We start from the raw sequence: 26,590 nt of genomic DNA, 5'->3' as shown, positions 1-26,590 counted from the left end.
CAAAAAGATTTGGTTCCGAATTGAAGTCACGTAAGTCAATTTTATTATACTTCCGTTACTTTCTTCATATATATGCCTTTAGTACAATGTATAGTATTTTAATCTTGAGAAAAGCGAGAATTTAATGTTTATCTTGAACTAAAGTTGGTATTTTTATTTATTTCTTTTTGACGGAAGTCATCAACAGTATTCTTGTTAATTGTTAAAAATAGTCCATGAATAGTTGAATTTTAAATTAAAATTATTTACCATGTCCGGTCCATCATCTAGACACTCGTTGGTTGAACTATATAAATTAACATTGCTCTAAATTGTTTTGTAATTAAAATCTGTATTACTCATATTGAGATCCATAATTACTATTTTATATACTGTATACATATACACCAAAAAATAAAATAAATGAAATTTCTACTTTAATTTTGTCATAACTCATCACTAAAGTATGATTGAAATTTGAAAATATATAAATGGTGTCATTAGCATATCATATAAAAGATGTAACTAAATGAAATTCTCACTTTATGCATGTAATAAATTAAATTATTAGCTAGCTATAAATAATTAAATCGAACTCAAATTTACGATAGAATGAATTAGTCATTAACCTGTCGAATCAAATATATTATTTAAAAAATTATAATTAATTGATGATAAAAATTAATAAATTTTGATGGTGTTATAATACTTTTCATAAATAAATATTGTTTTGTGGAGGGTAATTTCGTAAAACAGAATATTGTCACGGTGTCTTTATATAAATGACCATCCACAAACATTATCGGCCACTTTCCACTTCAAGTCTTATTAGAAAGTGGGTCATAACAAATTAAACCACTCAGAGTCTTCATTCTTCTCTCATTTCATTATCTATATCAATACATCCAAACAAGGCCTTATTCATAGTAACTAACTAACTAACTAGAAATGTTCACAATGATGAAGGTGCACCCTTCTTCAAAGAAACGAACCAACAACCATCGTTCCCAAAACGCCATCGTTTCATCGAACCCGAACCCAAACAATACGAAGAAGCTTTGGAGACTTCCGCACGTGTTCGCCAGCGTTCTTGAACTCCCTCTCCATTCAGACGACGACGTTTCGATCGACGAAACCACGCAGTTTCTCCGATTTGTTGCATGGTGCAAGTGTAGAGGCTCTTCTTCTTGTGGAGTGAGTGCAGAGGCTGTAGAGATTGTTCCTGGAATAACCAAGATCGTGATCAAGGGAATGGACGGTGGAGATTGTTTTGCCCAGCAGTGTTATGGTTTTCGGTTTAGGCTTCCGCCGTGGACTAGGCCGGAGATGGCCACGGCGGTTTGCAGCGGAGGAAAGCTGGTGGTCACGGTGCCAAAGACCAAGACCAGAGGGAATTGATTCCTCCCTACATATATCAAATTAAAGGTTTGGAATATTATTAGGTGGCTACTTGCGTCAATGTTTTTTACGTATAGATGATGGTTAAAATGTTAATATATATTATATTAAGATAAAAATTTATATGTAAATATTTTTATATAAAATTAATAATTAAAAATTATTAAATAATAATTTGATTAAATAATTTTTAATTATTAATTTTAAATAATAAAAATGACTACATGTAAATTTTTATTTTATAAAAAAATTTTAATTATCATCGCGTGAAAATATTAAGCGTGTGCACTGTACCATAAATATAGTATATGTAAATATACACATGTGGCCCCTTTTTGATGATCACTCTCTTAATAAAACTTCGATTCCATGCCTCCCTCTTTCTCTTAATTCAAACTCTTCTTATGTTTCTAGTAATAAATAATTAATAATAGGAAGAGTCTATACTTTATATCTTATTACATTAATGTTAGAGAGAAAAAAATAATTAAAATTTATCAAATTTAATATTTATTAAATATTATTAAAGTTAATAAATATTAAATAAAATAAATTTTAGTTATTTTTTATTAATTTTTTATTATTAAATATTTTGATCCTATTATAATAATAGAATAATAATTATTAACAAATTTTTAAGTTAGTGAAATATGTAATAACACAACTTAAACTATTAAATTAAGAAAATATCGTAAGTCTTAAAATAAAAGGTTAAATTTTTTTTCAATATCGTATTAACCTGGCAAAAAATATTCTATTAAGAATTTATTATCTTTACGTGATAAGAATTTGATATGTCATCTTCAAACCATGACTTTTTATTTAGATGAATCCCCTTTTTGTAATGTGTATGTTATCTTTTTTTGTTGGTCATCTAAAATTTTATTGTCTTCTTCGGAAACTTTATTCAGATTAAACTGCATCGAAATGTCAATTCCAATAGAGAAGATATCATTTAAATTGTCTTTTGAATCAATCTCTATTCCATCTAGACTGTCTTTAACTATTTCGCCTGAATATTCAACTAATATTAAAAATATCAACCTATATGCATAAATCTTAGTATAATTAGAAGAAACTAATAATTTTCAAGTCATTAGATAGTAACTTAGAATAAAAAAGGTACCTTAATATATTAAGATAAGTTTTAAAAGTAAACAAAAATAAACAACAATTATCATCTCCCTTATTAATAGTTTGGTAGGTATTTTTGAAAGAAGCGTAATGTATAATTCTATAAATTTCATTTTCTCATGTGATGTAATATCCAACTCAAACGCATGTTTGTTTGTAAAGCGCATCTATATAATAAAAAATATAGTTTATTATCTTCTTTTAAAAAACTGTGTCTTTGTGATGAATTTTTTATATTATATTTTTTTATCTTCAATTTAGTAAGTATGTCTTTAGAGTTATTTTCAGATGCACATGTCACAAAAATATATCCAAATTTTTTCTGGTACTGCGTACATTGATATCCATTCACAAAGTTCCTACAAATATGAATGTTGACATTGCAAATATTATTGCAACAAATTTGTTAGCATATGTTAACTTAACATATGTATTAATCAAATATAGTTTAAAACAAGTTTAACAGGGTATGTTTGAAGAACAAACTGATAAATTCGTTAGCCATTTCTAAGTATTGGTTGAAACAAGAGTGGCCTGTTATAGTCTCTAATCAACACCTAATATTCACATTACGAAATCATATGTCTTTAACAATAGAAATTGCATGGTCCAATGAAAAGAATAGAAAGGCTATAGCCATCTCTTTAGCAAATATTTTGCTTGCACAACATGATAAAAAGTCTTCCGTTTTTATTTGTCCCGTTACACATCATTTTATGTGCACTAATATTTATTAGTGATAACAATATTAGTATTGATTATAACTAATAGATAGCATGATTATCATAAGAACGACATTAAGAATAACAACAATAATAACGAAATTAATATTTCATTGTAAGCTAACTATTTCTAAAAAAATCATATAAAAAAAATGGGAAATGACTTTTATCTATTAAAACTAACAATTCAGTAAAGATTTAATTGAATTCTGAAAATACCAATCATGATATAACTATCAAACTACATACGCCAAGAACATTATTAAACTCATTAATTATAAAAAGACCCTTGTTAATAATCGTTGACTTTAATTCTAGTTTCGTTATGCAACTTCGTCCATATTTTCAGATGCATTATTTACGGGGTTTTCTATATCATCATTCTTTGTTAATTACAAGCCTCTAATGTCACATGTTGTTAAAATGTTTAACTCATGGCTATGAAGAAAAATTAACTTCAGTTTGTTCATTCTTTTCTCTCATGTCATATAAATCTCGTGGTTTGACATGAATTATTACACTCTATTCTTTATCTACTTTATCATTCGTATAATATACAAAATTAGCTACTGATACTAATATATACGGTTTATGATCCTCTCAATCACTAGTGTGTATTAAATGAGAGAAATAAACAGTGTATATATATACATGGCAGCCATAATAGAAAGATTAAAAGCAAAAAAGGGTCTACGGATACCAATATTATAACTAAAGACTTTGTATGGAACACAATTTGAAGAATGAAGATTCAAACCAGGTGATAGGAACTTAATTTTTATTGTGCTGACAAAAACGAACTTAATTTTAATATTATATTAATATAAAAAAAAATTTATACATGTATATAATTACTTAACGTCATATTAATAAAAATAACTAATTTTATAATAATTATATATATAATTATTTAAAATAATAAATATAATTAAATAATTATATAAAATATTTTATATCATCGATACATTAAAATTCAACGGTATAAAAATTTAGCAACCATATAAAAATTATAAATCTATAGTCCTACATATAATCACGGTTCAAACCCTAAAGATAATGGGGATCTTACCTTCCTTATTGTACGGGACTTTTCTGTGGTTTCATATAGTCCCATCTTTATAGGCTAAGCACAGCGTTATCAAGCAATGCAAGCAGGAACACCTACATGTATTATATCAATTTTATTAATTTTTTTTTGATGATTTTAATAAGTTAAACAAAAAAATAAAAACATAAAAAAATTATTTAAATAAAAAGATATTTTCGTTTAAGATTATTTTTAAATTCCTTCCCAAAAAAAAAAAAAAACTTTACATGATGAAGTTGTAACTTCATTGCCATCTTTATCATAATATCAGCTATCACCATGTTTACATCTCCCATAATCAAACAAAAGTTAACATACCAATTTCAATGTATGATATATTCTTTATTTTGAACACCAACGGACAATGGATCAATAAACGCAACATCAGCTTGGTAATTAGTAACAAGATTAAATGCTTTTACACAATCCGTCTCACAAATAACATCTCGTTGACTCACATCCCAAGCTAAGAGAGATCATCTCCAAATAACAAACAATTCCCCTTGAAGAATACTATTACTCTCAATCATTTCCAAACACCTCCTTTGCTAACTCTCATTACAATCTCTAATAACGCAAGCAAAACTAACATTATCACCAGAACTAGGATAAGTAGCATCACAACTAATCTTAAAAGTATCAATGGATGGAAAATTTCAAGAACCACTTAGCATAGAGGGAGGAGACATACGTTGTAATTTAAAAATACTCTTAAACTCCTTTTCTGAAGCTTTCTGGATACCAATTCTCATGAGGATTGAAGATGTCATTATTCCTTACTCGCCATATTCACTAAAGTTGCGAAAAGAACCTGAACGGATGCTCTCTGCTATGATACAAGAACCCAAGGTTGCGAGAACCGGACTGGTCAATAAACCAGTGAGGTGACTGGTTCACTGGTTTAATGATTTGACCGGGGTTCAACCGGAATTCAACTGATTTAATTAAATATTAAATAAAATTATTAAAAATTTAATATATAATTTTAAATTTCAATAAAATTTAACCTAATAAAATTTAAAATTTCAATCTATAACCTAATAATAAAAAAAACAATTAAAACAAATCAGTAATAACCACTCACCATTAAATTTGCAAACATAATCATAATTTAAATTTTCAACAAACATAATCATAATTTGAACAAACAAACAGAATTACAAAAATATATGAAATCAAAACAAATAGATTATGAAATCAAATTGCAGTAACAAATTACAACAATCAGAGTTCAATCTATCCAACCATTAGAATCCAGAATATAAAAAATAGCAAATCATAATCATTATAATTAACAAAATAAAAAATAAATTAAACTACCGAAGAACTCAAGAAACAGGGAGAGCAACATAATCAAACTCTGTATTTTTCTACGATGACAGAAAAACGTTCGAACTTCGCTGTGAGTTCGACAAAGAAAGGGATCGAAGACAAAGACGGGCAAAGACGATGAGGACAGAGACAAGTTCATGGAGGCCGACGATGACATGGACAGAAGTGGCTTGACGATACCAACAACAGCTCCGAGAAGACCTGGCGATGCGAGGAGAAGGGATCTAGGAGGAGAAGAGGAGCGGCCAATGAGGACGAGGACAGAGGCAGGATTGACGACACCACGATGACAGAGAAGCTGAGAAGGTGACCCTACTGTTGATGGTGGCGGCGCTGGAACTCAGAGGACTAGAGGCGGCGCTGGAACTCAGAGAGGGAGAGAGAGGGGTATTAGGGTCTTCTGATAGAGAGGGGTAACTGGGTAGTGGGTAGCTTTTATATAGGTTTTAAATTTTTTTTTTATTTTTAACCTTTGAAAATCGTAAAAAAACCGACCGATTTTACTGGTTCACTGGTTAACCATCAGTTTGACCGGTTTTTTTATCAGTTTTTTATCAAGGTTTTTGGCATCACCCGAACCAGCCAGATGACCGTTTTCGGTTAACCCGATTGAACCGGCCGGTCCGGTTCAGTTTTCAAAATAATGCAAGAACCAGTTCTTTAAATCTAGTGAATGACAAGAAATATCCAACATATGCCATACAAGCTGAGTTTTTGGACAATTTTGAATACAATGTAAAACCGATTCCTGCATACAAAGGCATATTGGGCACCTATCCAATGACAACTTCCCTCTTCTGAAATGAAAATTTACCATAGAAAGAGCCTCCTTAAGACACAGTCAAGCCAAACACTTGTGCTTTTCTGGAACAAGTTGGCGCCAAAGCCAAAGCTAATTCTCTCACTCCTCTCAACCAAATAGCTGCTTACATAACCACAAGTAACCGTTGCGTGAATCATAGACTTTGATAGCAGACCCATACCAATACCAATCCACTTTTGGCCTGCTTGAACATCTAGAATGTAAGAAAGAATATTGCCTTACAGATTTTAAGATAAAAGGGGAATAAAGAGTATCCAAATGCCACCTACCAACCGACCAGATATCTTGTATCCGGAGGTTCGAATAAAAAATGTGAATATAATCCATCTTATCAGATAACTGTCATTCTCTCCTCCAACTAGAAAACTAAAAATTCTGGCTCAAATCCCCAATACACCAAGCAAACCCATCCTTCAACACTTCCCAAGCCTTGCAAAGACTTTTTTAAATGGAAGAACCCTTATTCTTAAGACAACCAAAATAGTCATATTGAGATGATCGGTATTTATTATTCAATAATTGGACTCATAACTTGTTTGGCTGATGAAAAAAGTCCAAATTAGCTTCCCAAGAAGATTAATATTCACAAAGTAAAGATCTCTAATCCCTAAACCTCCATATTTTTTTGGAGTAACCAACACCTTCCAACTAACAAAATTCAATCCTCTTCCATCAACTTGTCATTTCCAAAGAAAATTTCTCATCATAGATTCCAGTTTACTAATGATACTTTTAAAAAAAATAGAGACCTGTATCTGGTACGTGGGAATAGTGGCTGTAACAGAATTAACCAAGTAGAGTCTACCTGCTCGATTGAGTAAACTCCCTTTCCAGTTTGCTAGTCTATCCCGAATCTTATCCAGGACACCATTGAAAGTTGAACGGGTCAACCTAGAATGGCTAAGGGTAACCCTAAGATACTTGCCTAAGTCTTGGACAAATCTGATGGAGGACACCCTACTGAAAATCTCTTTCCTTGTCGTAGAGGCATTCTTGGTGTAAGACCCTACCACACTCAGCTTTACGCTTAAGCCGTAAAATAGAGGTGGTGTGGTATTAAGACCTCTAAAATAGAAAGTGTATATATAATAGCAGAAGAATATAATAAACTAGGAGCCTTGAAGAACAGATAAAACAAAAATCGCGAAATAAAAGCGCAACGCTCAAGAAATGAGTTAACTTGTGTGTTAAGAAAATTATAACTATTAGGCATAAGATAATAAAAGTAGGAATAGAGAGCCAAAGATACAAAATAACAAGCTCCTGACTCAGCCCGTGAAGTCAAGATTGGCTGGAGATTATATACACATACATATACATATCCAAAACCCAAATTTACATAAACAAAATCCTATCTCTCTATAAGCCTCTAAGAGGATCAAAAGGAAAAAGTTATGCGGAGAGAAAGCTAGGTACATATATATACATAATTATACAATCCAAAAAGAAACCCGACAACCACTTTATTACAAAAGCTCAGACGCCTAAAGAGGAGCCTCTCGACCTGCATTTGAAAAACAACAACATAGTATGGGGTGAGAACCAGAGGTTTTCAGTATGGTAAAGGTGCCACACATATAAGATAAAGATATAAGGTCTTGGGAATACCAGAGGCAATCCTAGAACATCGACACTCAGATTATAAAGCTTAAAGTATTAAACAGAAGCCATAAAAAGGTGGTTTTCTAAGAGTATCTAAGCTCAACTTAACTTAATCTTAAACATAAGTCCCACTGCCTTTCCTCCATACCTCCATTTCCTTCGACAAATCACAGACAAATAAGCAGATAAAGGCAAACACAAGAAGGTTACAAGTACCGCAGGTAACAATTATACATTTAATATAGCAAGTACACTTAGGCACACCCAGTTAATGCACAAAAAAGTAATTCAAGTAATATGCACATGATGCATGCCTGTCCTATGGCTGATGAGTCTCATCTGTCGGTTATCAAGCCAACCCGACAAGTTCGATTTGCTAAACCTTTGGACTATCCCCCGACGTGCATCCCCATGAGTCTATGCATAGCTTTTACTCATATATATATATATATATATATATATATATATATATATCAAGTCGCTCAATGGGAGTACCATTTCCAGGAATTTATAAGTGCCCGGTCACGCTTACGTCGTAGGGTCAACAGAGTATCGAATGTTTGACTTGGTACATGTGGTGGCAAGCCACCGTAATTTACCCAGGAAATCTCGTATCTCAGATCATTTAGTTAATCAAGCCAAGTATCATACATGATCATTCATCTAATTATTCAAGCCAAGTATCATACATGATCGTCCGTAACATTTCATAATCAATTCATCATTTTTCATCTTTAATTCGTCTCCAAGTTATCCCCATTTCCTAACTTCATCTGATTATCAGGTTTAATACTATTATTTATGACTAAAGGAATGAAAATAGAGGTTTAGAAGTTTGAAATAGGATTTAAAACTAAAAAAAATCATGTTTGCTGGAACAGGAGCACGCGTACGCGTGGGAGTATAAAAAGGCAGCTCGCGCATGCATCCCCTTATCATGCGTACGCATAGATGAATACTTCATGTCACACGTACGTGTGAGCCATGCGTACGCGTAGACATGTATGCTGGTCCATTAAGCGTTCGCACGGTTAAAAATTTTATGCTACAGGTACACGTGGACGTACGTTTTTCCAAAACCTGATTAGGCAGAAAGCTACAGAATTTCATAATTTTTAACCAAACTTCCGACGCACATAACTTAATCATTTTAAATTGTTTTTCATCCATTCTTCAAACGGCATAAACTTCACGAACCCAATTTTCATTTAAAATAAGTTGAAAACAAATTGAGGATTTGGAAGCCAAGTTATAGCTCGCCGAACTTCGGCCCAAAACCAAATTTTGCAAAACCCTTTAAACCTTATTTACATCCAAATCTCCTTTCCATTCCTTACCAAACCTGCCAATCCCAACACTATATGCCAGTAACAAAACTCAACACCATTTTATCAATCACCCTTTATCAACATTATACATTTCAACAACTCCATCATGCCTTCATTCAATATGTTTGTAACCCTATAATCACCAACTTACTCATGTTTCATTGTAACATCAATATAATAACAACCTCCATCACATAATCAAATCACATCATAAATATCAAGGATACTAAGCATTGTACATTTCTGTGCGTTTCATCTTATCCTATGGTCATCTAGTCTAAGTTTTCACAGAACATTATATATTAAATACACGAAACCTAAATCATACCTTGGCCGGTTTCCTCGTAGTGATCAAGACAGCTTATTAACACAAGCACATCCCCAAAATCCTCAAGAAAACACTAGTATTTAGCTTCCTCCAAGTTCCAATATCCATAATTTCAAGCTCCAATTATTTATTCACAACCTAATACACATTTATAACACATATATACCCATTTAATACCCAAAACATACATTCAGTAAATTAAACCAGATTTATGGTATCTTCACCTTACCCAAGCTTCATATAAGTAAGAGTGAATATTTTCCTCAAGCTAATTGGATCCTAAAACATCAAAAAACAAAGAAATTCAACATCTCTATTCAATTTTCGAAAATTTAGGGGAAGAGGAGGCTAAGAGTGAATAAGCAAGTCACCAATGAAATTGTTCTGGTAGAAACGTAGAGCTCAACGCAGTGATTGCGTGGCCACAAACGGTGCGGCGATCGGAGCTCGGATGGAGTAGTTACAGTGATTTGAATTTACCGTAAGAGGGTTGGAGGTTTCTTCTCTGCTTCTCCCCTTGCTGTTCAACGCAGCTTCTGTTGCATTTCTGGGGAGAAAATGAGCTTTGACTCATTTAAATCTTGGTTCGATTGGGCCCATGGGCTCGGTTTGGACCCGGTTCGGCCCGTTCGGTCTAATATTGGGCCGAATTCTTTAAAATTAGTGTCAAAATTCTCGTTTTGATGAGCTCTATCCTAATTTAATATAATATTTGAATTTCTAATTTTCTTTATTAGAAATTAATTTATTAGCTAATTATTTACTAATTTAACGGGGTTTACACTTAGAGCAAAGCGCTTTATACTTCTCCATATTAATCTTCATCCCAGATGCTTTACAAAACGTCTCTAAAACTACCATCACATTTTGTACTTGTCTCTTTTTAGCTTTACAGAATAAAAGCAAGTTATTCGCAAATATTAAGTGGGATATTTTTTGTTCCCCTCTAGAAACAGCAACCGACTCCCACAAGTCCAAATCATCCTGATGACTAATAAAGTATGTCAATCCCGCAAATATTAAGTGGGATATTTTTTGTTCCCCTCTAGAAACAGCAACCGGCTCCCACAAGTCCAAATCAACCTGATGACTAATAAAGTATGTCAATCTCTCCATACACAACACAAAAAAATAGGGTGACATACGGTCTTCTTGTTTAAGACTCCAATTAGGAGTAAAGTCATTCAGACAATTCACATTCCAAAGAATATATAAGGAGGAAGTAGAGACACAATTCATAATCAAATTAATTGTAGGACTGGAAAAACCAAAGCTCTTAAAGGTATGGCCAAAAATCTCCAATCTACTCTGTCAATTGATTTGCCTCTATCACCATGCAAATTGGACTTTGGGACCCTTCTCGAACCATACTTGTGCTGTTCTCTATCTTGGTTCTTTAAACCTGACGAATGGCCCATTGTGAATTTTTTCTTACACGGCACTTGTTTCCAGTCCTCTCCATCATCCATGCATGCCTCATTAACATAACCATCAAGCACGTGAGGAGCCAATGATTCCATAACCGCATCCATCCCTTTAACAACTCCTAATTTCTTACCCAAATCACGAGCTTTCGATTCAACATCTTTTCGAATTTCATGAACTTTGTGTGACACTAGTGTTGGGACTTCATGATTCTTTCCATCACCAAAAGAATCACCCTTCCCTATTGAGGATTTCTTCTCCATGCACAACGATTTATCATGCCTATAGCGTGCATAAGTAGAACAAATCAACTGTAAACTCTTGTACTCCACTTCATGAGTCACGCTCTCCACGATAATATGTTTGATTACTGGCAACCCAAGATTAATCTTAACACAAGCTCAGGCATATTTTACTCTCTCTGCAAGCTTAATGGCCAAGTCTACTTTCACCGAAACCCCTATTGCAAAAGCAATTTACAGCATTGCTTGTTCTTGGTAGCACCAAATCAAAAATTTTGAAATTCAAATCCATACTAGTGTTGATCCGAAGAATTGTTCGCATGGCCTAAAATTCACGTCCTATGGCTTTACTGCGACAAAGTGACAATCTATCAACCACATATCACCAAGCATGACTTTCTCACGATCTGCAACAATATCGAATTTAACCAAAAAATACCCAAATCCCACGTCCAACTAATCAAACCCTCCTTTGATGCACCATACTATCCGAAGCTTATGCATAAGATCCGTGTAGCCATAATGCTTATCCAACCTTGATCACGATGGCTTCCTTATTTAGTTCAGCTAGACAACTCTTTGTCTCTTTTGTACAACTGACACTTTGTGGACGAGATCACGTTTAACATTAAAATTAGTTACCAAATCCATCACTAGCATTGAATACATATCAACATATAAAATATATATTAAAAATAAATAAATTAGATATATTTATATTTTTTATTAAAGATAGGGAGATTCGAACTTGCAACCTCTTAAGTGAGCATGAAGAGATTATACCATTTGAACTATAACTCATTGACAAATTAGATATATTTATATAAAAATACATAATAATAATAATAATAATAATAATAATAATAATAATAATAATAATATATAAATAACATTTTTAGTATTACTAGAGCAAGGACCCGTGCTACTCACGGGCATAAACAAAATAACCACATACAATTATCCTCTGTGCAAAGCTAATTGATGAATATAAATGATGTAGCTTTAAACAAAAAAAATTGCATTTTATGGTGTAACAATTACTGATCACATAGTGCAAGAATTACATTCACCATTAAAACATAAACATAGAATCATAAAACATTATTAAAAACCTCCCTGAAGATAATAAAGTATAATATTACTCTCTAGACAGTCTTCTCTTGGATTTGATTCTGGACAGAGCAAATAAACTGTCATGCAGAAAATTAGAAAATCATATGCCGCATTAAGTAATGCTTGAAAGGAAACAAATAATAAATTATCAGCAAATATTATAGAATGTCTAATATAGAACGATTTCATATTCAAAAATAACCTGCATTATACATTGTATACCAGTAAACAATTTTACAGAATCACTACATAGTTTACCTTAAAGTTTCTGTATGAAAACATAGTTTACACAGATTGGAAAAAAATGCTTCCAATTGAATGATTCCTTGCAAAGACATAATAGAAAAGTTCCATTCATTCATTCAGATAAGAGAGATATAACACTCAAAAATTAACTAACATGTTCATTAAGAAGCACAATGGGAAAACCAACCCGATGCAAGTTATGAGTCAATTCACATAAGATAGCAAAACCGCCAATAGAAATGGTAGTGACACTTTATTGTTACTTTTCATACCTTGTAAAACTAAAAATCGAACTTGTCAAGGGAAGCAAAGCAAAGCAGTATATTATTATTAAAGGTGCCGAAAATGCTCGAAAAGTCAAGTAAAGAGAGAGAAATCTGAAGAATGAACAATTAAAATTAGCAAAAGACCTCTTTGAATTCTAAAATACAAACACAATACCCAATGAAACATAATCAACCATTCATAAAACGTAAAAATAAATGAAAAGAAATGAAAGCAGTTAAAATAATTCTTAAGTACGACTACTTAGAATTCACCAAAAGTTACCGGTGAATCCCTATAAATGATTTTAAACTGAGCTATTCTCATAAAAAATATTTTGAAACAAATAAACACCGTTAAACCACTCATATGGACAAAAAAAGAAAGCATAATGAAATCGGAATAAATTCTAAAGTTACAGTCAAATTTTCCTGCAAGTGCTAGAAGCAATGTAGTTTTCTCACCACTCAGAGGACCCAACAGGAATGTCATCCTGAGATTTCACACCAGAAAAAAAAGAAATATATAGGTATTCAAATATTTTTGTTTCAAAAAAAGGCTTCATAAAGTAAATGTTAAATTTTCCTCAACACATTAAATAAAACTGTATATAAATAAGAATTATTTTATCTTGATGGTTTTATTATTCCACTAACATCTTTAAGAATCTGAATTTCTCTCCTGTTGTAGTGTGCAAGGTGAAAAATACCAAAATACTCTATCGGTCAAGTGAATTAATCAATCTTAGCATTAGTTCTACTAATGGTGCTATTCTCAAATTCAACTAAAAATTATATAGAATAATATAGTAAAATTTTAAATACCAGAAAATAATATTCTTCATATTCACTATTCAGCAATAGCTAGTGTGGAAACATTCAAGTACCAAGTTAGAAGCGCTCTAACCATTGGCAGAGAGGCAGTCCCTCTCCAGTCACGATCTCAAATGACACCACCACTCCCTTCATCTGATTGAAGTAGTGCTTGTACCTTCTATCCAACTACTTATCAAATTATCGATAGATAATTACTTAAGTAGCTAAGCCTGCATTATATTAGTGATACTTATGGCAGAGATATCACCAACTCATCAACTAATTTTGCAGATAATTATATGAATTTCCAAAAAAAAAATTCACTCTCATATTCTTATTGCTGCTTTTGCTAACACAGATGATGAAACAAAAATAAAGGATGGGAGCAAGAAATTAAATACTATCTCATAAGCGTTAGATTTGAACCAAGCTAGCTCAAAAAATCACCTTTTACTGAAAAGCAAAAGAAATTATTAAAACATGATTAACTAAAAGTCCTCTAAATTTGAAATCCCATAATATCAAGTTTTCCTCTCATAAAAAAGGTAGTTTCAAAACTAAATGAAACTAGAAAATTAAAAAATAAAGCTCAACGTAAATTTAATTAACTATCATTAATGACAGAAAGAAGTGATTGATAAATAAAAAGGCTTTTGCGCTGATTAATTAAGTCAATATGAAAACAGAATGGAGAGTAATTAATTGAATAGACTAAAGGTTTCTATAGGCAGTAACTAAGTGTGAACTTCATCGTTCTAGAGACATTGGATGCTGGACATGATTTCAACACATGACATTCTGATAAATAAATTTGTTTGAATGTTTCCATAAATCAATTAAACATGAGCAAGTCTATTCAGATCCAACAACAGTTTTACATATTTAGCTACTTGATTAAAATGAAAATAATTTTTTAAAAAATAAAAAAGAAAAATAAAAAGAAAATAAAGAATAAGTAAAACCTAGTCAGCAGAGGAAGTTGTTCCAAATATGAAATTTAGTAGGAATCATTAAGAGAAACTACTGGCTCAACATAAATATATAGAAATAAATTAACCTGAACAAACAATTGAACAAAAAAAAGCTTCAATTGTAACCAAATCTAAGCAAAAAATGGAAAGAGAAGCTTGAATGCCAAAAATTAAATATTTCTATTTTGATAGCAAAAAGAAGAACCTTGAATTGCAATCTCATCTGTTCATTTCCAAGTTCTTAATCATGTTGATTCTTTGAAATCAGCATGTCATTGGATTCATCTTGCTCCCACACCCTGCACCCCAAACCAATTCTTTCAAAAAAAAAATTCTATGACTCAGATAAAAAAAATTGAAACTTTAAATGAAGCTGGAAGTTGCAATCAAAGATTCCAATGTGGTATTCATTTTCTATGTTGCAACAATTCATGCTCCATTACTTAAAAATCTCATCTAGTTTTATTGGATGCAAAATTGAAGATAAGAGGGAATTAGATTAAGACCTTTTGGCGAAGGGCAATTAGAATCCAAGCAACAATAGTGTGGTTCTAAATTTTCTGCATTAACGGTTCCGCACCAGATAAAGACACCAATAACAACAACAACATTACAAATATATACATCAGATCAAATAGTAAGGAACACACACAACTATTCATCCCAAACTATCACCAATCTGTCATTGGAAAAAAGAAAAAAGGAAAAAGAAAAAATCACCCGAGGTGGGAACGTGTCTCTTGAGAGTGATCTGGTGCTGCTGCCTGCTATGAAGACACAGTTTAAATAAAAAAAAGATAATATTAAAAAATAAAAAAAAGCTATGTGCAGGGATATTAAAATCTTCTACCTTTATTTTCTCAAAGGGCTTGTTGGGTAGAAAATTCCCATAGTTGTAGCAGCTTCAGCCGCCACAAACGTTGCCGTACCTACCTCGGCATCCGCCTTCTCCCTGGTTGCAATCCTTGACCCAGCCCACCATGGCTGTAGCATGCACGACCGTCGTCGCATCCTCCACCTTATCCACCATCACCATGTCAACTATCACTACGAACTCCACTGCGACCACTGGGCCCACCGCTGCCTTAGACTCTTCGACCACCATAGCTGCCGCCGCAACCTCTTCTACTGCCGTAACCCTTACCACCACTGTTGTTGTCCCTTTCACCGTGACAGAAAATAAATAGATCTCATCGCTCTATTCTTGTCACCGCTGCCACTGTGCTCTCCATTGCCTAGTCTCGCTGCATGTGCTTTTTGTGGCAGCCGCTCAGTTCTTTCTATCGATCTACTCTCTTTCACCGCTTCCTATCGACCACCACCACATCGATGACCACCATGCTCTTGGCACGGCATCACCAAATGACAAAAAAGTTATCCGGTGATAAACAGATCTGAGGAAGAAGAAGAAAAACAGAAGAGGAGGAACTGAAGAAGAAGAAGAAGAAGAAGAGAATGAGAGAAAAATAACGTAAATCCATTTTCAGAGAGAAAGAGTAAAAATAAAATAAAATAAAGAAAAGTACACTTTCAGGAGAAGACTCACGAACATTCCAAAAGACATAGGCTCTAATGACATCAATGCCTTCATTTTTCACCTTCTGAATCAGAGCTTTCCACATCTGCACATAAACCCATTAACCACAAAAAGGGAAACAAACATCAACAAACTGAGAATTTGGTAAAGATTTCATTTTTGTCTTTTCTTTTGTTAAAAAGATAAGAAATGAGATAAAGAAGAAGAGGTCATTACATCAGATAATTTATGAAGCCAGAAAAACTGCCATCACCGCCGGTTTGCTGCCGAATCCCATAATTATTACCGTCGATCATCTCGGCAGTCTCACATAATGACACCACAACACCATTCTCGTCCTCATCCGAAGCCTGAATGATGGATGGAAGAGACCCGTCTCCACGGGTTATAAATTGAAAAAAGAAGAGGGGAGTGGGTTAATGCATTTGATGTATTTGTCTACAAATTTAAAATTTGAAAAATAGGTGAACCTCTCTGTGTGTTCTACTTCTAGTGTAATGAGTAAAGGGTAAAAACTTTCTGATTCAGAGAACGATTAATCAGGTGAAATTTTTCTACAAGCTACTTCCAGCTTCTCATTCCTGAGGCAAAGAAAGGGGGATATAACATTAAAATTTGAATAAAAAAAAGATTAATAAAACTGATATAAAGTGTAAAAAATTAGAAACGGGTTAAAAGCAGAAAAGATGATTCGATGAAATGAAGAATTGAAGGGGTGAAAGAAAGTAAATTTAAAATTTGAATTTAGCATGGTGTGTATATGAATGCCTGCATGATAGAAAGAGCATCATATATAGCATAATATCAAGAGATCGTGTTGTAAGTAGCATGATAATAGTGTATGGATATACATGTCATGAACAGTAACACCTATTTAAAAAGTTTGACACGCTGAAATTCCACTAACTTAAAAACTATATATTAGAAGAATAGTATTAGATTAGATTAGATATATACAGTGGAAGAGGCTATGGGCTTGAAAGTGACTCCTAATTTGGTGGACTGGTCCAAGAAAAATCGGTAAAAACATTCTTCCAACTACAAAGTTGGGTTATGAAACTGATCCAACCTTGCTAGCTTTCATAATATATATGCGCATGTGTGCACATGACGGATCTAGAAATGATATTATGGGGGGTCAATAACACATATAATATTAAAAATTATGTAAAAAATTATATAATATAAGATGTATTATAAAAATATACGGACAGAGAATATATTTTAAAGTAAAAAAAATATGTGTATATTTTTTACTAACGAAGTGGTCGATTCTTCGTATCATAAAATTCATCGATAATAGAATTTGTATCAAATTTTTCAATAATTTTCTTTTCAATATAATTAAAAGACAATTAGCAAGAAAATCATCTTTTATTTTGTTTCTAAGTTATTTTTTATAATATTTATATTTGAAAAAGATTTCTTAATTGTAGCAGTTGAAACAGAGAAAACTAATATCAAATGAATAAAAAAAGACGACTACAAGAAGAAAAAAAATTCACTTTATAAGATTTGAAAATTTTTATTTAATTAAAAAATATTAATAATAATATCTTTTTTAAATTTCTTTAATATTGTTACTTACTTTTTAGATATTAAAAATTATTAATATTTAAATTAGATTAAACTTTTATTTATATTAAATTAAATACTAAATAATTTTTTTTAAAAATTAAATTATACATAATAATTTATTACTATTAAAAAAAGTTGGGACCGAGACCGCCACTCGCCCCCTTATGTCCTTCCCTATGCACATGTGCGAGGGGTATTAAAATAAAGGTAAGGTCGGTGTCGAAAATTGGCTAATATTACAGACATTGGTAGATTCTACACTAATTATTTTTTCAAAATTATATATGAAGACTAAATTCGACAATTTTGATATTATTTTAAAAGACATAAAAAACTTAGCCTAAAAATAACTATAGAGGAATGAAGATTTACTCTCATGGCACAATTTATTGTTATCTCTTATGCTTGGTTATGCGAATAAAATTATATATAATTTTTTCGTTCGAATAAGTTTGATGTGTAAAATAAAATGCATAATTGATTAATAAAATTTGGAAAACTAATATTTTGGCTTCTGAAAATTTCTAACTCTAACAAAATAGTTCTTAAATAAAATAAAAGTATTCGCTATATATACCACCGTTAAAAATCACTAAAAGTTTATCAAATGAATTTCAATATTCTGGGAGAATTTATCAAATACTCAAATTTTAGTAATTTTAGAAAATTGAGAGTATCTTTCTTTCATTTAATATATGTTTTGTCAAGATTAAAATCTTACTAAAATAATGATTCATCCTAAAATTTTATCATAATTTTAATCTTTCAAGTTTCAATCATATTGACCACAGAAGAAATAGAAAAAGAAAAGACCAAGATTCTTCCTTCTCTGCAATGTATTACAGTCATTTTTAACGGTTGATTTTAATTATAAAAAATATATAATATATATAATTAAAATCAAACGATCAAAAATTACTAAAATATCGATATATTCATATACTTCAAAACTTTCCATTATTTTATAACACTTCTTCCATTCCTTATCACATTATTATTCTCTGATTCCGACTCGGTGGAGATGAAGAAAATAAATTAAATTAAAATAGAATGTGTAAAATGATGAGGTAGCACAAGAACTGTCCAGATCTTAAGCTTTTCCTCTTGAATCTTGATGCATAATACACACATGCCAATAACGTTACATGTGTCGTCTAATTTGATCTTCAAATGCCACCTAGAACTCAACATAATCTCTCTAATGACACGTGTAAATAACGAGTTTCAAGGTGGAAAAAATATATATTTTAAGCGTGTATAAATCTTTTAAGATAATTAAACAATTATTCGTAGAGTTTTAAAAATGATGATTAAGCGTATAAAAAAGTTAAGCGTATAAACTTCCTCTACACTTTGTGTGGATTCGGTGAATATGGGTGGAAAGAAAATGTGAAGAAAGAAAATGGATGAAAATGTGAGTTTTTTATTGTTTAGATGGAAAAAAAATAAAATAAAAAAAATTGATGTAGGATTTATAAAAATATTTTTTTAAAAAAATGAGATGAAAATAGAAAAAAAATATGTAATAAGTGTAAATTTATCAATTTATTTTTTGATTAATTAAAAAAATAAAAAAATAAAAAATATTAATGTAATTTTAATTTATTATAATTTTTTTTCTTTTCATTTTTTTTTTCATTTAAATAAAATTTTTTTATTTTTTTTTATTTATTTTCTGTTTATCTAAATAACATATTAATAATAGTTCTATGATTTAGGATTTTAATGATATAACATATATTTGTCCTATTTTTCAACATGAAGTAATTATTTATAATATTTATGATTTTTTATTATAATTATCGATTGTAAAAAAAATTGAATCATATCTTTTGAAAATTATTATAAGTTAATAAATTTAAAAATATTTTATTAAAATTATTTTTAAAAATAAATCACTAAGCGTAATATATTTATCTTTTTGTAGGGATTAAAATTTATTTTCATTTTCTAAATTATTAAATGTTTTTCTTCACTCAATAATTAGTCTTTTTCTTGAATTTGTTGTGATGATGTAAATTTGATTACCAAGTTTATTTTCTTTTTTAATTTGGCAAACAAGTGAGAAGAAGTATAGAATAGTATAGAAATTTGATAGATCAAAAATTTATTTTATTAATTTATTTGTGTAAATTTTGTAGGTTGAAACTCTTTTAGAGGACATTGCAAATTATAATTTTATTAGATCTATATGAAAAGAATTAGTATTATCAAAAGTTGAGCTATTCATTTGGTTTGTGTTGGTTGGTAGGGTCAATACTAAGAAAAGATTGATTAAATTGGATATTATTGATCATAGGGATATGATTTATGTTTTATGTAAAAAAAAAAAAAATACTGAAAATAATTTTCACTTATTTATTGGCTGTGAATTCATGTAGCACGTATGATGTGCTTGGTTATATATGCCTATAATAAACTTTGGTCTATTCCAGAAATCATTAAACGAAAGTTGAACAGGAGTTTTTGTAAAAAATGGCGAATATAATAGGTGGTTGATTAATTTTTTTGCTATTATTTGAAATACGTGGTTAAAAGGAAATACCAGAATTTTCAAAAATAAAAAAATAATCGTTGTAAAAGTTATTATCAAGTCGATTAGAAACTACAAAAAATAAGTTAACTTTGTTCTATCTAATTATTGATAATAATATCAAAACTAACTACGGTTTCTTTTTTAGTGTTTGTATTGTAATTTTGAATTTTTTCAGCTTTTTATTTCAAAAAAAAATTAGACAAACAATTAAATACAAAATAATACGAAGTTCAATTTAATCTATGTAAACCTTTTTTACAATAAAATGTATATTAATTATAGACCGAAGGCTCATATTTTACCTTATGAGTTATGACATAGTCCAACTTTATATTAACTCTACTAAATTAATGTTTCAAATTAGTTGTTCTTTTCAAGTTCAAAAAAAATTCGTTATTTTTCTAATTTTATTTTATTTTTATTTATTTTAATAATTTCTGAGCACAAAATAATTTTAATATTGTATAAGAAGTGATAAAATACTCATATATTGGACAACAAATTTGTATTTTAGAAAAGTGATAAAAAATTACATGTCATTAAAATCGGACTATTCGATCTAGTTTGTTAATTTAAAAAATAAAAGTCTCTACAATTAGTATTTTATATTTTTCTTAAATAAAACATTTTATCCTTTGATTTGTGTTCTTTTAATTTTCTTAATCAGAATCTTATACTCCGATTTTCTTCGGAAAAAAAAATTTAACAACATTAAAATCAAAATTTTTAATTTTTTTTCCAAAACTCATCATATTTTGATAAAAAAATAATATACTTAAAAAAAACCACCTATAGATAACTAAGTAATTTACATGGATAAAATATTAAAAATGAATATTATACAAATATTTTAAATTAAAATGAGTTACATGCATGTTTCGTTTGCCACTTTTTATATAAATCGAATTAATTGTTTGATTTAGACTATTTCAATATAAATCAAATCAATTGAATTTGATTTAGCATAATATATAATAAATTGACACATAGATTTAATTTACTAACTAATAACTTTTGACAATAGGTCATTCTAGTAAACCAAAACAATTGAATTTGATTTATAAGAGAAAAAATTAATAATAAATCAATATAAATTATTTTGATTTATTGAAGTTAAAATTCTAAGATAAATCGAATCTAATTAATCCGATTATTATTATTTGATTCGATTTACCTACCACAATCTCTCTTATAAATCAAAATCAAGTTGTTTTAATTTATCATAAACATTCTCTTTTATAAATCGAATTTACTTATTTTGATTTACTATAAACTCTCAATTAGATTCAATAATTTTAATTTATTATGGATTACTTCGGTAAAAAGCCTATAATAAAAAATTAAATTTAAATCGAATTTATTTTATTCGATTTATATCAAAAAAATTTAAATTAAATTTATTTAATTCAATTTACATAAAATAACAAATAAGACACACAACATATAACCCAATTTAATTTTAAAACATCTGTATAATATTAATTCTCAACTATTTTATCTACATAATTTATCCTAGATAACTAAATCTAAAGTATTGTGCCCCTTCCACCATCCTCTACTAGAACAAGGAGGATATTCACATTTCACAAACTACATATTTTCTTAAGGTAATCTTGATCAATCCTAAATTCTTGATTTCTATCTCAAATTAGATTAATAACTATTCTTATAATTATAAATAATTTACTTATATAAATTGACTCTATATATATATATTATCATATTATCTTAAACATGAATGTACTTTAATTTTATCCTCTCTAATCTATTTTTATATAAATCGTAACATAACTACAAGTTTTACCTGTTAAGATAAAAATAAAGAAGACAAAATTATAATGCATTTACATTTAGAATAATTTAATAACATCCCACTTCAGTCACTTTATATAAGTAAATTACCCTATAATTATACATTGAACCTCATAAAAATAAAATATATACATTACATATTACATAGTGTTATATTTTATTATTAATTTACGCAGGAAGTTACTAGTCGCAAGGAGTTTTTTCCTATAAATATGTATATAAGTTCCACAGCAACATCATCCCAGGATATACCCACTTCAACTATTCCAGAAAGCTCTTCTTAACTGGTCACAAACTTCTTCATCATGAGCCAACAACAAACACCTCGGAGACCACAAGAAGGACAAGAGCACAAAGATCCGATCAAGTACGGTGACATTTTCAATGTCTCAGAGGACTTGGCATCCGAACCAATCATGCCGCAAGACGCGGCACTCATGCAAGCGACGGAAAACCAGGCACTGGGACAAACCCAAAAAGGTGGCCCGGCTTCCGTCATGCAGTCTGCTGCAGCCACCAATGTCTCTGCGGGTCTTGTGGGCCGCGGAGACGTCTCTAGCGTGGCAAAAGACCAAGGGATATGCGTGTTGGAGAGTAAAATTGGCGTCAACCGTGTCATTACGGAAAGCGTGGGAAAACAGGTTTGAGAGCAATATTTTTAGTTAGTTACACAAACGTCAGAGTTTTTATTAGTAGCTAATATCTGTGTCATGATATTTTTTTTTAAAAAAACTTAAATTAATAGAATAAAATAGATAAATAATTATATTTTATATCATAATATTTTTCAACTTAAGCTGATAGAAAATTTTTATACAATGATAGTTGGGTTATTATTTTTTAGTGGTTATTTTTAATAATTAATTTTAATATATATTTTTTGGAATGTTATTATATCCTTAGTATAAATTTTAGCTAACTGTATATAGAATCACTTTTGTAAATATGTAAATTATTAAAAGGATAAATAAAAGATCATTAGAATTTATTTTTTTTCGTACACTACAATATAGGCAGATATTAGCAAAATCTAATTTCCGCCTTCTAAAGGTGGGCAGTTTTAAAATGGTTTTTTATTTTAATAAATTAAATAAATATATTTTTATAATAATTATCAAAATAAATAATTTTAAAAATATTTACTAAAATATTTTTTTTTATCTCGTTTACATTGAAACGAGATAATTTTGCATGTATCTCGTTTACACTATAAATGATAATTTTTAATTTTTGTAAACAAGATATACACAGTAAACGAAATACATAAAAAATTATCTCATTTACAGTATAAACGAAATAAAAGAAGGATATTTATTTCGATAAATATTAATAAAATTATTTATTTTAATAATTATTACATTTATTTAATTTATAAAAATAAAAAATCTTTTTTAAATTGCTGGTTTTTAAATAGTTGGTATTCTGTTTAGCGGCCATCTGAAAAACGCAAAAATAACTACCGTTAATATCGGTTTCTTTTATAGTGGTAATTAGTTAAAAGTGCGAGTTATAAATATGTTTTTAGATTATTAAATTATAAAATTTAATTAATAATTAAAAATATAATTAATTTAAAAATATAATTAAAAATAATAAATTCAGTTAGTACTATAATATTTTTGTAAATTATTATTTGATAAATTACAATTAATTACTAATTCATAGTCATAAAAAAACAATAGATGATTATGACTAATAATTATGAATTAATACACAGGTTGTGGGTCAGTTTGTGGAGCCAGACGTGCCCATGAAAACTCCTGGCTCGGCTCTAGATAGAGATGCCATAACCATTGGGGAGGCTCTCGAAGCAACGACGTTGGCTCCCGCCAGCGACAAGCCAGTGGATCAGAGTGACGCTGCAGCAATACAAGCTGCGGAAATGAGAGCCACCGGGAAAAATGAGATTCAATCCGGCGGCTTGGCAGCCGCAGCTCAATCTGCCGCCACCAAGAATTCAAGGACTATGGGTGATTTTCAGAAGACAACCTTGTCTGATGTCTTAACGGTGACTTATTTTTATTTATTTTTTGAGCAAATCTATAACATGGAAAACAGTTTTTTTTTTTTTTCAATGTTTAGAATTTATTTCCTATTAAAATCTCTTATAAAAATTTATGCGGAGCTGTTTTTTTCTTTTTAATTTTTTAAACCTCAACATGTTAATAACAGTAATCTAAACTTTTTTTTAATATTATTTAATCATCCCATTGATTATAAAATAGAATATATGTTACAAATTTTATATTTTTTAAAGATAAAACTTTTATATAATTTATAAGTGTAAGGTATTTTTATTTTTAGTTTTATATTTATTCAATCTCAATTATAATAATAGAAAATAGAACGTAATATATAATAATGCAGGATGCAAAGGAGAAGCTGCCGTCGGATAAGGCGGTGACGAGAGAGGATGCGGAGGGAGTCATCGGTGCCGAGATTAGAAACAAGGTGGACATGAAAACTACTCCTGGTGGTGTCGCTGCATCCCTCGCCGCAGCAGCCACCCTTAATCAAAACAAATCATCGTCATGAACTACTAGTAGTGTGTTTTAACTTTTAATTTTACTTGGAGTGTCTTTTTAATGTTGGTGTATGTTGCTGGCTTATTTGATAAAGGGTCTTGTTTGTATAACTTGTTATATTGTAGATCTTTTTCTAGTTCATATATATCATGCATGTCTTTTCTCTTTCCGTGCATTTGGAATTTTCTTCTCTCAATCAAACAATCAAGGTAATGTAATAATATTTTGGCCTTCGATAAGTTGAGCAAAAAAAAAAAAAAAAAAAAAAGAACGTTACCCGAGGAAAAATTAAATAAGAATCAAACATGAACATTGTTCATACCCCGGCCCAATGTTAAGGGCCCAGATCCAATCGAAAGGCCTGATCCAATAGATTAAGCCTAGCAAAGCACCCACCTCCATTCTAGAGGTCGGTGTCAACCCCGACTAGGTACGAAGAAGTCGGTTGTGAGATTAGCTGGCAGATAAATACTCATTCAAATGGGTAACCCCCCTGAAATCTCTCTAACCACTTCATAAAGCCATATCTTAACCTCCCTAAGATAATGGGACGGTTATTATCCTAAAGATACGGCACTACTCCGGTGGTTATTGGCTCACCACTATAAGTACACTGACACACCTCAGGTATTCCTAAGTCCAATACTCTCTAAGACCTGCTTACACCCTTGCTAACTTAGGCATCGGAGTGTTTGCAGGTACCACCCCCCATTCACACGCGAGCAAGTCGGACGGAGCCTCCCGAGTTGCGGACCTACCTGGAGTCCTCCTCCATCACTCACTTGGGCCGCCGAACGCCATCCATTGGACTAATCTCCGGTTACCCACCGTAACATTGGCGCCGTTCCGGGGACCCGAGAGATTATCCCTCGATGGCAGAAAGATCCCATGAAGAAGGCTATGTCGAAACAGATTCTGAGCAAGAGAATCTAGGCATGGGCAATGACATGAAGACACAGCCCAACATCAAGATAACGACCAACAGAGAGGGTACCTCTGGAATGAAGAATCCAAGGTAAACTCCTCAGATGGTCGTGAATCAGAAAAGGGTGGACCATCCCACGTAACTGAATTATGGGACTAGTCCATAGCCGCCTGGAGCAATTGGAACAGAGCGGGAGAGGCAAAGGAAACCGAAAGGTACCTTAAGGAAGAGATGGAACGGCGAAGAGTTAGAAAGAAAACTCTTGCAGCTAGAATCCTCTCTCAAACTCCCGCGACGAAGGAGAAGATCAACTCCCAAGCGGAGAAGATCCTTTCAGCGAGGACATAATGAGGGCAAAAGTTCCAACGAACTTCAAAAGCCCTGATATGGACCTCTATGATGGAACTACGGATCCAAAGCATCATCTTAGCAACTTCAAAAGCCGGATGTATCTAGCTGATGCCTCCGACGCTACGAGATGCAAGGCTTTCCCGACCACTTTATCGAAAGCAGCGATGAAGTGGTTCGATAGCCTCCCCCCGAGATCCATTACTAGTTTTGAAGACCTCTCCAGGAAATTCTTGATGAGGTTCTCAATTCAGAAGGATAAAGTAAAACATGCACCGAGCCTCCTGGGAGTAAAACAGAGGTCGGAGAGTCTCTACGAGCCTACATGGAAAGGTTCAATAAGGCATGTTTAGAGATCCAAGACCTGCCCACAGAGGCAGTAATAATGGGGTTAGTCAACGGACTTAGAGAAGGCCCCTTCTCACAGTCCATATCTAAAAGGCACCCCGTTTCTCTAAGTGATGTAAGAAAGGGCCAAAAAGTACATCAAACATGGAAGAGAATGCCAAATTAAGAGACC

The 26,590-nt window shown here is 31.1% G+C and overlaps 2 protein-coding genes across 2 annotated transcripts; both read left to right on the top strand.

Annotated features, from left to right (window-relative positions):
* The first annotated feature begins 936 nt into the window (after positions 1-936).
* On the top strand, positions 937-1,377 carry LOC130962559 (uncharacterized). The gene has a single exon (XM_057888757.1). It carries the CDS (start codon positions 937-939, stop codon positions 1,375-1,377), a length of 441 nt encoding a protein of 146 aa, XP_057744740.1.
* Positions 1,378-22,577: 21,200 nt separating this feature from the next.
* On the top strand, positions 22,578-24,838 carry LOC130957596 (late embryogenesis abundant protein D-34-like). The gene is made up of 3 exons (XM_057884443.1): positions 22,578-22,913; positions 23,990-24,280; positions 24,640-24,838. Exons 1-3 carry the CDS (start codon positions 22,578-22,580, stop codon positions 24,805-24,807), a joined length of 795 nt encoding a protein of 264 aa, XP_057740426.1. The 3' UTR covers positions 24,808-24,838.
* The last annotated feature ends 1,752 nt before the right edge of the window (positions 24,839-26,590 follow it).

The sequence above is a fragment of the Arachis stenosperma genome, chromosome 2, assembly GCF_014773155.1.
Source record: "Arachis stenosperma cultivar V10309 chromosome 2, arast.V10309.gnm1.PFL2, whole genome shotgun sequence".
Classification (NCBI taxonomy): Eukaryota; Viridiplantae; Streptophyta; class Magnoliopsida; order Fabales; family Fabaceae; genus Arachis; species Arachis stenosperma.
The sequence above is the reverse complement of the archived record's forward strand: the minus strand, read 5'-3'. Positions and strand labels throughout refer to the sequence as shown.